This window comes from Papaver somniferum, unplaced genomic scaffold, assembly GCF_003573695.1.
Source record: "Papaver somniferum cultivar HN1 unplaced genomic scaffold, ASM357369v1 unplaced-scaffold_125, whole genome shotgun sequence".
In the NCBI taxonomy this organism is placed as follows: Eukaryota; Viridiplantae; Streptophyta; class Magnoliopsida; order Ranunculales; family Papaveraceae; genus Papaver; species Papaver somniferum.
Window position 1 is genome coordinate 19,863,432 of NW_020621603.1, and position 10,155 is coordinate 19,873,586.

Genomic DNA, 10,155 nt, shown 5'->3' on the forward strand with positions numbered 1-10,155 from the left:
CACTGGAAAGCAGTTTCAAGAGTTATGGCTTACTTGAAAGGAACAATAAATTTTGGTTTGCATTACCAAGGCTATCCCGCTGCACTAGAGGGGTACAGCGATGCTAACTGGAACAATGTAGAATCAAATTCCAAGTCAACTTCTGGATGGATTTTTACATTAGGGGGTGCTGCTGTGTCTTGGAGTTCCAAGAAGCAGACTTGTATTTCTGATTCAACAATGTTGTCAGAATTGATAGCTTTAACTGATGCATGTAAGGAGGCAGATTGGCTTAGAAACCTACTTATGGAAATTCCTTTTTGGAAGAAGCCAACTCCGGCGGTCTTGATTAATTGTGATAATCAAGCTACAATCTATAATGTCTCTAATAAGACTTATAATGGAAAGTCTAGACATGCAAGTCTTAGACACTACATGGTTAGGCAACTACTCAAGAGGGGAGTAGTTACGGTTAACTTTATTGAATCAAAGAGGAATTTGGCAGACCCATTTACGAAAAGTCTACCAAGTTCAGTGGTTTCAATAAAAAGGAAAGAAATGGGACTAAGGTCTGTGAAGGAAGTTTGATCTCCCATAGCAGAAACCCAACCTATGTTTTGAAAAGGATAAACAAGGTTCAATGTGGTACCAACAAGTTATGGATGTGGATTATGGAGCACTAATATAAAAACTTCCCATTTCTTATTAGTGCTGGTTTCTGCAAGAAAATAGGATGGATGTAAATCCTTAATGAGTCTATGATTAGTAAAAGGTGTATCGCAGAAACACCTTCGAGACTTACCTATATGAGTATGGAAATAAGGCCGTTTCCTAAGAGAAGAAGACCGTTCTCTAAAGAAGACTCATGAACAAGGATATAAGCACATGGCCATTAACGTGCTTGGCTACAGAACACATGATTTTATGAAATCAATATGTGTGGAGACTCGGTTTTATCATAAGGGGTACTTGGTTCAAGACTGGTTTCACCATAGAACCTCGATAAGGCTTTGAGTTTCTTACACTAAGTGAAGGTTCAATCAAAAAATACCTATCATTATGTGTTGATTTTCAACGATGTGCTTAGTCATATGTTGTGCTTGAACTACGTTGGCTTGATCCCAACTCGGGTACGTAGGACAGTCAATCACATGTCGGTGATTTCGGCTAGCATCACTCTGATTTAAAAGTTTTAACTTTGTGTTTATGGTTTTTGAAAATAGGGGGAGAATGTTGGAATATTTTCAACGCCGCTAACCAAAGGGGGGTCCTGGGGGGCATCGCCCCCCAGGCTGTGGTCGACCTGACAGGTCAGGTCGTGGGGGTCCAGGGGAGACCGCCCCTGGTGGGGGTTTTCAAGGGGGCAACGCCCCCGGAAGAATTTTTTGAACTGAAGGTTTTATTTGGCCGATAAAAGCCTGTTCGAAAATTTCGAATCCAAAAGACACCATTGATGTCTGTTGATGAAGGAACCTGACGTTTCGTGAATAGAAACCTGTTGGCGAATAAAAACCTATTCCCAACAGGTGCAAAACCCTTTATAAATAGCTTCTCCCAGTTTCGTTTAAGATATAAGAAAAATCAATCTGTTTTCTCTATTTCAAAAAGCATCATCAGAAATCAGAAATCTCTTTGTGTGTTCTTGATTGAATCAAGGGGTACAAACCTTGAATTCAGTTTTCGTTGCAGGGCTTTCATTGTATCCTGAAGGCAATATTTCGTATACCTGTTGTAATCGCCAATTGTTATTTGGAGGGTAGAAATATTTGTCTAAAAGAAATTTATACAAGCCTTGAAAGTTTTTGAGTGCAACACTTTCTTCTCTGTGTCATTCATCCTTCGTGAAACCCATTTTTTTTCCAACACTTCCTACATCCCCTTTTCGAGCAATTTCGGCGAGTTGCCGGTTTCTATTTTCTTTTGGATGCGAAAGTATCCACAACGTCCTTAGCTCCTTCCGCTGACCCTCCTGAGTATTTGTTGTAGGGTTTTAACATGCTTAAAGAAGATGGTCACACAGATTGGATTGGCACTTTTGTATACGATTTTCATCCTCAACTCCAACTGGGTATCAACATGTTATTTGAAGAACGACGAACACAATAGGTACTTCATTTACTTTCATTCTGTACACAATCATATTAATGTCCTTCAAGGCTTGAAACAAACTTATTGTTCAAAACTTACTAGTAGTTACTTATGCGTACGTAGATGTAGATATTTGCAACAAGATATCAAATACGTACAAACTTAGACTTGCTCGTACAAAATATTATATATATATATATATATATGTGTATGTACTACTTGCGACTTCCAGAGTTTAATGTTTTACTACGTACTCAACGCACACATCTATAGCTAGCTTCTTTTTTTTTTCTTGGCAGTGCATCCTTCATCAGTAACGTTACTGTTCATTCATCAGTTAGGAATGAGTTTGAAAGGTGGCTTGACAAGAGTAGGAGAAGGATCATATCTTCCATAATCTTTTGTATTTACCCTTAAAAGCCTCTCATGAATTTCACTTGTCAAAAGTGCTTCATTCTTATGCTGTACCAACTTCCTTGATGAGATCTCCTGCCAGTGTCGACAAAAAAGGTAACTCAAGTGAATCACCAAGCGGCAATTAAAAAGGAACACGAGAGCATATATATGAGAGGTAAGAAATGATGAAAAAGCCAGGTTCACCAAGTGACTGAGAATTTGGGAGAACACATTAATACCTGCTTATTAGTTGCACCCAAATCCATGGCTGCGGGTTTTTCAACAAACTTCCATTCACGACCTGCAAAAGTAATCAACGACGTAATGGCAAAATAGGATTAACAAATACAAAATGTGAAACAACGGACATATATAGCGCATTCATATCATAGTACGAGAATTAAATTGCTGATAGGGTTTGTGTAGTAGTTGCCGCATGCATGAGAAGTGAACCTACATATATATCATATGTACCTGCAGATGAAGTCGAGCATAGTGATAAAGAGATGATGAGAAGGAATAGCAAACTGCTAATCTTTTTCATGGCCATGAAACACATAAATGTCGAGAAGAGTTTGATCAAAGGATTTCAAGACGTTAAAGGAGTTTTCCTTCTAAAACTATTAAGTACTGTAAAGGCTCTTTGGAAAAAAAGTAAGACCATCTTTCTTAGAAGATAAAATTATGATAAAATTATAAAATAATTTCATTGGTGTAATTTTAATATATAAATAATCAAACTTTATTTGCATGCTTTATTTATCATATAAAAATTGTTTGGAAAATGAAAATCAAAAGGCAACGTAGACCACTTTGCTGTTGTCGAGCCACTAAGTCTAAGAAGTTGGTAAGCCCTTTTATTAGTTTAAGTTAAACTAGAACACCGGCATCACGGTAGTAGATCGACTGAAGCCAAACAAAACACAACTATAAGTGTGATTCTTGAAATTTTCTAAAAATAGGCCAAATTCAAAAGGTGAAAGTATCGTTTTTCCAGAAATGGGGGAGTATATCGTTTCATTATTTTATTAATTGGAACGACATAAATAAAATATGACTGCATGATGTGTTATATATTTTTTGTGGTGGTTTACATAATGGCAAAGCATTCAATTTTCGAAAATTGTGCCTAAAAGGCTAAACGCCTCCATATTTTTCATAAAAACTTTAAATTTAATTTTGTTGTTGTATTCATTATGTATTTCTTTAAAATCTTTCCACCGAGATAAAATTTATAAAATTCTAAGACATGAATTTTTATATATGTTATATATTCTAGTTAGCTTGCCAATTATATAGTTATAATAATTAAACTAAAAAGGAGAGATAATTTTTTCCACTGGAAAAGACTAACCATAAATACCAAAAATTTCCAACTTTTTTTTATCAAATTACACATTTGTGTTTGGTTTTGACAAAAAAACCAAACATAAAATGAACTCCCTCTCTACGGGCCCTCCGATCGATCGGCCCAATAACAAATATAACTGGTAAAGGGGCGGTGATTATTCATGTCGTATTACTCCTTGACCCCAATAATTTATGTTTTCTGTATCTTTGGGATGGTTTGCAATTAACAAAATAAGAGACTGCATTAGGTGTGAGATAATCGATCAGTCTACCAAATTGGAACGTAAATTCAACCAAAACTTCGGGTCAGCCGTTAAGAAACAAGAGAACTATCAACTATCGTCCGCTATCATTAGGAGGCACTATGTTACACCATCTCAAATGTAGACTATAAAACCTCGAAGTGTTAATGCCACAAAATACTGAATAATCTAAAATTACTCTCTTTCTTTCAAAAAGATACGTTTGTTTGATTTTGCACATTAAAAAAAAAACTAATCATCTAAGCCATTTTTCCATGTTCTTTCCAAAATCAACAAAAGAAAAGTAGTTCCCTTACTATTTTAAAGAGAAATATATGAGAAAGAAATGGTCCCCAAATTTGTTAAGAGATAATAGAGATATGGTCGCCAATATGAGTGAAGTGATAAAGTCATAATATTTAATTTTCCACAAATGGAACTAGTTTATCTATTTCGCATACCAAAAAAAAACAAAACCTATCTTTTTAAAATGAAGCGAGTAGATAAAGTTAAATCTTGATAAAAGGAACCCCCAGCAATAATTTTTTTTTTGTGGTCTTAAAGATATTACTTGTAGATAGATATCTTGTAAGTTTTGCTTACAGTGTTAATTTGTATCAGTAACCTAGCAATAATATATCCATCACGAAAATGAAATTTGATACGAGTGTTATTGCGGACGACAATAAGAATCCATTAGCTAGCCTTGAATATTAAGTAGTGCCGACTCGAGTTACAGACTTGAAAGCGCTGCTACATTTTGAGGAGACATAAAATATACATTTGAGGGCAGGTAGCTAAGAAAACGTAATGCTTTATGAACAGAATCAGGTTTTGTTTTGGTTTTTTGAATGTATGTAAGATCAAATAAGGTCATCATAAAAATAGGATTATGGATTATTAGTGCTTTCAATTATCTATAAAGACAAAATCAACCTACCGAATACCACTTCATGAAACGACATTGGTGGAGAATAAAGCAGAAAATAGCACTACTTTTGATATATTTTTGTCTAGTTTCCTAACCAATTCCTTCCTTTTCTTTTCCTTTACTGTCTGATTAGTACTTAAGTGGGATTTGTGACAGCTTCCACAACTCTAACTCAAGTATCTACTAATTCATATCTGCCCTTTAGTATAAAGTTAAACCAATCAACTATGAACAAGTTTTGACCAATTAATAAAGTAAAATAATAAAATAATCCTAGCAAACATAACCCAGTCAGAAAATAATCTTAACAAAAGCAGCACTAGCATTCTGCCTATCACAAAACTGAACTGATTCAAAATTTGGCATAAGAATGCATTCCTGAAGGATGAGTAAGAACAACAGAGATAACAAAGACTTAGGTATTGGTTGCCCTTGTGTAAATCTGTTGGCTGGAATGGGCAGATACAAGTCTGATCAAACCTTTGGCCACCGAATCCCTGATAGCTCTCCTTGCAAGCGACCGATTGATCTACACAATAAAGAGCGAAAAAGTGAAGATATTAGCTGGGCAGAAATACGGGAACTAAAACAGATAATTAACAAATAAGTGTAAGAAAAAAAAATTGTGTTTTATCTAATTCAAGTGAGCACACACATTCCTGCAGTCTAATTAACAACTGTTCCTTCAAAGGTTATTAGTATCCTTAAAAGTGTTTCAACTTTCAAACCATTCCATAACTTTACTTTGAAACGCCCTTAATAATTTGTGGGAAAATGTGGGCAAGAGCAAACAAAACACATCAATTTCTAACACAATCACTAATGGCATTTACGAATACATTGCAAATCTCAGAAAACTGCTTTAATACAGTGTACCATTTCAAAGATCATAAGAGGTGCTACAACTTATATCATACTGATCAAACATATTATTTATGCTCAAGGCCACCTGCAGTAAAAGAGCAAGAATATAAGAATACAACTTCTCTTTATGCTCAAAAATGTCAATGGCGGCAGCTGAAAAGAAATGATAATATTGAAGAAACGAAACACGAATTTTTATATAAAAAAAAGAGCCATAGAAAGTGATTATCAATAAATTTCTAACACAAATTTATTGGAATCCGACCTCATATAAAGTTTTTCAGTAATTACCTGCCTACGAATGAGAACCTGAAACAGCTACTAATGACAACACTATGTTATCGCGTAATTGATGCGGATGTCGGTGATTAAGATCATTTAAAACTATAGATAATTTAAAACATGTTAGCAAAGTGATAGATAATTCCTAATATTAACAGACCAATAAAACCAAATTTATCACCTTAAACCATAAAAATATTACTACCATACTACATATAATTCATGATCATTGTGTTGATGAGTAGTAGAAACCGTGTAACCTCCTTCATATAAGTCAGTCCAACAAAAGAGAGACATTCTCCAAGTTGTATTCTGCAGTGGAAGGTCATCCAAATCTAATAAAAAATGACGGTAATGAGGGACAATTCAAATTTGGTAAACATGGTTCGTCTGGATAGAAAATATAGTTCAAAGGCGTGTTGCCATAACCTACCTAACCAATTAAAGAGTACCGGGTAACAAAACAACCTTATGTGGAAAATAAGTTAGTGTACATAATCCAACTACCGAGCTTAATCTTTATCAGCCGCTACACATTCGGAGCCTTAGCCAGATCCAGTTTTAATTGCCTGATGAAAAAGATAACAGGCGGAAATAGTAACATTTTATTAGTATGTCATATGGCCATACAGAGAAAACAATACGACACAACTACATTCCCAAATTGATTTGTAAACTGCAGAATCATGGTTATAGATTGTGATGATTGATACCCTACCCATTTCTAAGCAACTCTCTCAATCTGTAGAAAAATATACAGATTGATCTTACATAGCAAATGCCAGTAGTGTAGATAATCTATTGTGATACCATAAACATCAGTCATAAGTAGATGCAACATGGGGTCGAAAATGTGCCTTTCAATCATATACACCAATGTTTAGGAACTGACTCTACTTAAGAAAGAGGCTATACAGATGATAATGCGATGAGAAGATTACCTCCATTTTTAATTGTAGCACAATTTGCAGTGGTTGATGCTCACCAACTGGCGACATGCTTCCAATATTCTGAATTACCCTGGAACCTGTAACCAAAAGAAGAAGATAATTCTGGGTCACAAATATAATATACATTGTTTCCAAACAAATTTCCAAGATGTAAACCCTCTAACACAAAAATCAGTTCCAAGGCATTCATAGCTACTGCAGTATCAATCAGTAATATGCAAAACTTTTTCTGCTTCTGTAAGTGTGGTTTCTTCTATGGCTCGAAATGAATGGCCAGCTTTGTTGCGCAGAAAAGTATCCATGTTTAAATCCTTAAAGACAATATTCGCAAAGTAATCCAAGAATCCTAATATGCAGCCCATATCTACTGTGATAATTTGAAGTGAAACATACTCCTTAAGCTCTTAATCATCATTAAAGAGACAACACAGGGATAAAGAGAATACATACATAGAGGAGAACAAAATCTCCCAGTTACCACCTATCCATACCTGCAATATGATAAAAGAAAGTAAACCAATAAGAAATAAGAACTTGCAAGTCTAAAAAATAAGTAAGCAAAAAAAAAAAATGAAAAGAATAAGAAATACTGAAACTATTCTAACCCATGATTAATGATTAATATTATAAATCAAATAAACTCTTATTTTTTTACTTTCTTGATTGAGGACGATCAGAAGATGAAGAGGAAGTAACCCTAATTTCTGACTTATTAATCCAGAAACCCTTACCTACAAAACCAAAATTAAACATATCAGAAAGAGAAGTAAAAATGGTTGGACTCATGCCCTAGAAATCAGTAAGCATTATATACACTAGTAAAGACGCATGCGCAATGCGCTTGCCATTGACGCATACCTTTCTTTTTTCAATCATGTGAATGTATTCCCTTTCCTTTGTTGGGCATATGCGTAAGATGTAGAATTCCATTCAATTGATAGTGATACCCTTGCCTACTGACCAATATCAATCACAAATCCCCTATGAAAGAAAATTACAGCATCAACCCGAAGTTCCAGATGCATTCCAAGTCCAAAAAACACTTAATGATTTAAAAGAAATTAATCATAACCGTAAATGATATGTTCATAGACAAAATAAGTAAGGAAAAGTAATAAACCATTTATTTTTAATAAGTTCTTTGCATTTCAAAATAAATAAAAAAAAAGAGTAAAAAAACAATTATACTACATCATGACCACTATACGAATAGCATTTCTTGCTGTGATTTGGTCAGTACTTATCCAAACAATAACTACAAACTCCATAAGTATAGTTGTTGTAGTAGTACGGCTTGCCATGACAGTAAAACAAATGGAAAAACAGGGAGAATCGAGTAAAGCACTGCGTTATCTGATTAAAATAAAAAAACTATGACCAAACTTTGTATTGGTAGCAGTAGTGAAAATGATACAAAAATTTGTGGCACCAATATAGATTGAAAATAACAACATTAGTAAGAGTAGTAACTAACAAAGGGTTCTTAGTGCAACAAAATTTCTCAACAGTGTTCAATTTGATTTTGGTTTGAATTTTTATGACAAAGTGTAATAGAATCAGATAGATGCCTTTCTAGTATTGAAATCTGACTGAGGACTCTAATTATTCATAAGTAACTCTTGCTTCGTATATGAAGGGAACTGGAATACTAAAATATGCTTAAGATAATAGGTTCCTAGCGACTAATATTGGCTTAAAATGTGAGAGCACAGATATACTGGAGAAGAAGATGGACCTACGTGTTTTTTGACATACGATGATGAAACAAAAATACCCATAGGTGTTTGCTCAACTCCATGCTAGCTCATCCAGGTTACGGTTAAGCCCTTTTGTCCGCCCGCCCACAGGGCGGGTGATTTCATATTAGTCCTGCCGACAAAGTGAGGATAAAATCAGCCAGCCGTGAACAGAAAGAACATGAGTCGGACGCTCATGATTAGTTCACAAAGCTGAACCAAACACACCAAAGCAAGATCAATAAAGATGGAGAACATAAATTCAGTGAAAGAAAAAGATTCACATTTAAAATTAACATTGTTTAGTATGGTATTGACAGCCTCAATCTCAATGGCAATTGTGGCAGCGCTCCTTGCATAACCCGTCAGGCTACCTGAAAGTGGGAAACTATAATACATATCACTACAAATGCAACCAACTCCAACAATATACAAAAAGAGCCATTTTCACCAAGTAGGCAGCTTTAAGGAATCAAGACGTTTAAAACCCCAGATTGGATTATCACGATAAGCGTAACAAACCCATTACAGTTACTATTCCAACCTTACACGTCACATTCTTAGCTTTCTGCCTCGCAGTTAAACACCAAGTTACTCCAATAACAAAAATTAAACATTGACATTCTCTTAAGCATTTGCTCAAACAGCTACTGGTTATTATTAATTATCTCAAACTTAATAAAATTCCTTACTTACTACCGCTATTACAACTAATAATATCTAAAATAGAATTTACTGTATAATAGTTTGAATCATGCATACAAATTCAGAAAGAAAGGAGATGGACCAGGACTCCGTATTGATAGAGATTTAAAGTTCAATCCATCTTCACTGTATTGTGTTTCGAAAGACTCAAGAGTCGAGAAGCAAGAATAAAGGAGAAAGAAAGAGTCGAGCGTAAGAGTGAAAGTGAGTACCTTGGCCTGATAGTCGAGAAGAAATTTGAAGGAGAAGATCTAAGCAAGAGAGGAAGACCGGAGAGCCGAGAGAGTAAATTGAGTCCATATCGCAGATAGTCGAGGGAGTAGGAATTACTGTTTAGTCCACTTTTTCATGACCCAGTTAATGGCTAGTCCATCCCGGAAAAGATTTACTCCCATGTTTTTGGACTAGTTTATTTACTCTCTAGTCCAAAAATTTCGTGGAGATTATAAAGTATATTTTCTAAATGCCTAAAACACCCTTTCAGGTCTAATTAGTATCAACACATGTGAATGTTACTAGTAGTATGTTACTTACATACTAGTAGTATCAATACGGTGATACTACATATTAATATGTACTCTACTAGTAGTGACAAAAATATTTTATTATTACTAGTAAATTAGAAAACTACT

General features: G+C 34.8%; 1 protein-coding gene and 1 long non-coding RNA gene across 11 annotated transcripts; both read right to left on the reverse strand.

Annotated features, from left to right (window-relative positions):
* Window positions 1-2,075: 2,075 nt before the first annotated feature.
* LOC113331610 (protein CASPARIAN STRIP INTEGRITY FACTOR 1-like) lies at window positions 2,076-3,100 on the reverse strand. Its single transcript, XM_026578303.1, has 3 exons — window positions 2,938-3,100; window positions 2,703-2,764; window positions 2,076-2,556 (listed from the first exon to the last, which is right to left on the reverse strand). Exons 1-3 carry the CDS (start codon window positions 3,020-3,022, stop codon window positions 2,401-2,403), a joined length of 303 nt encoding a protein of 100 aa, XP_026434088.1. The 5' UTR covers window positions 3,023-3,100; the 3' UTR covers window positions 2,076-2,400.
* Window positions 3,101-5,188: 2,088 nt separating this feature from the next.
* On the reverse strand, window positions 5,189-9,832 carry LOC113331233. 10 transcript variants are annotated; one of them, XR_003350837.1, is made up of 9 exons: window positions 9,736-9,832; window positions 9,103-9,206; window positions 8,822-8,951; window positions 7,941-8,063; window positions 7,533-7,573; window positions 7,074-7,159; window positions 6,142-6,701; window positions 5,863-5,935; window positions 5,189-5,515 (listed from the first exon to the last, which is right to left on the reverse strand). It is a non-coding gene; the product is annotated as an uncharacterized LOC113331233 (long non-coding RNA). The 10 variants fall into 10 exon arrangements; XR_003350832.1 differs by having other exon boundaries at window positions 5,189-6,444; window positions 6,566-6,701; XR_003350833.1 differs by having other exon boundaries at window positions 5,189-6,467; window positions 6,566-6,701.
* Window positions 9,833-10,155: the final 323 nt, after the last annotated feature.

What these genes read in the sequence shown, in the direction of transcription:
- LOC113331610 (XM_026578303.1), bottom strand. Translation starts at nt 3,022, where the DNA reads ATGTGTTTCATGGCCATGAAAAAGATTAGCAGTTTGCTATTCCTTCTC. An exon ending in ATGCTCGACTTCATCTGCAG is followed by an intron (nt 2,765 to 2,937) that starts GTACATATGATA and finishes TTACTTTTGCAG; the next exon opens with GTCGTGAATGGAAGTTTGTT. An exon ending in TGGGTGCAACTAATAAGCAG is followed by an intron (nt 2,557 to 2,702) that starts GTATTAATGTGT and finishes CGACACTGGCAG; the next exon opens with GAGATCTCATCAAGGAAGTT.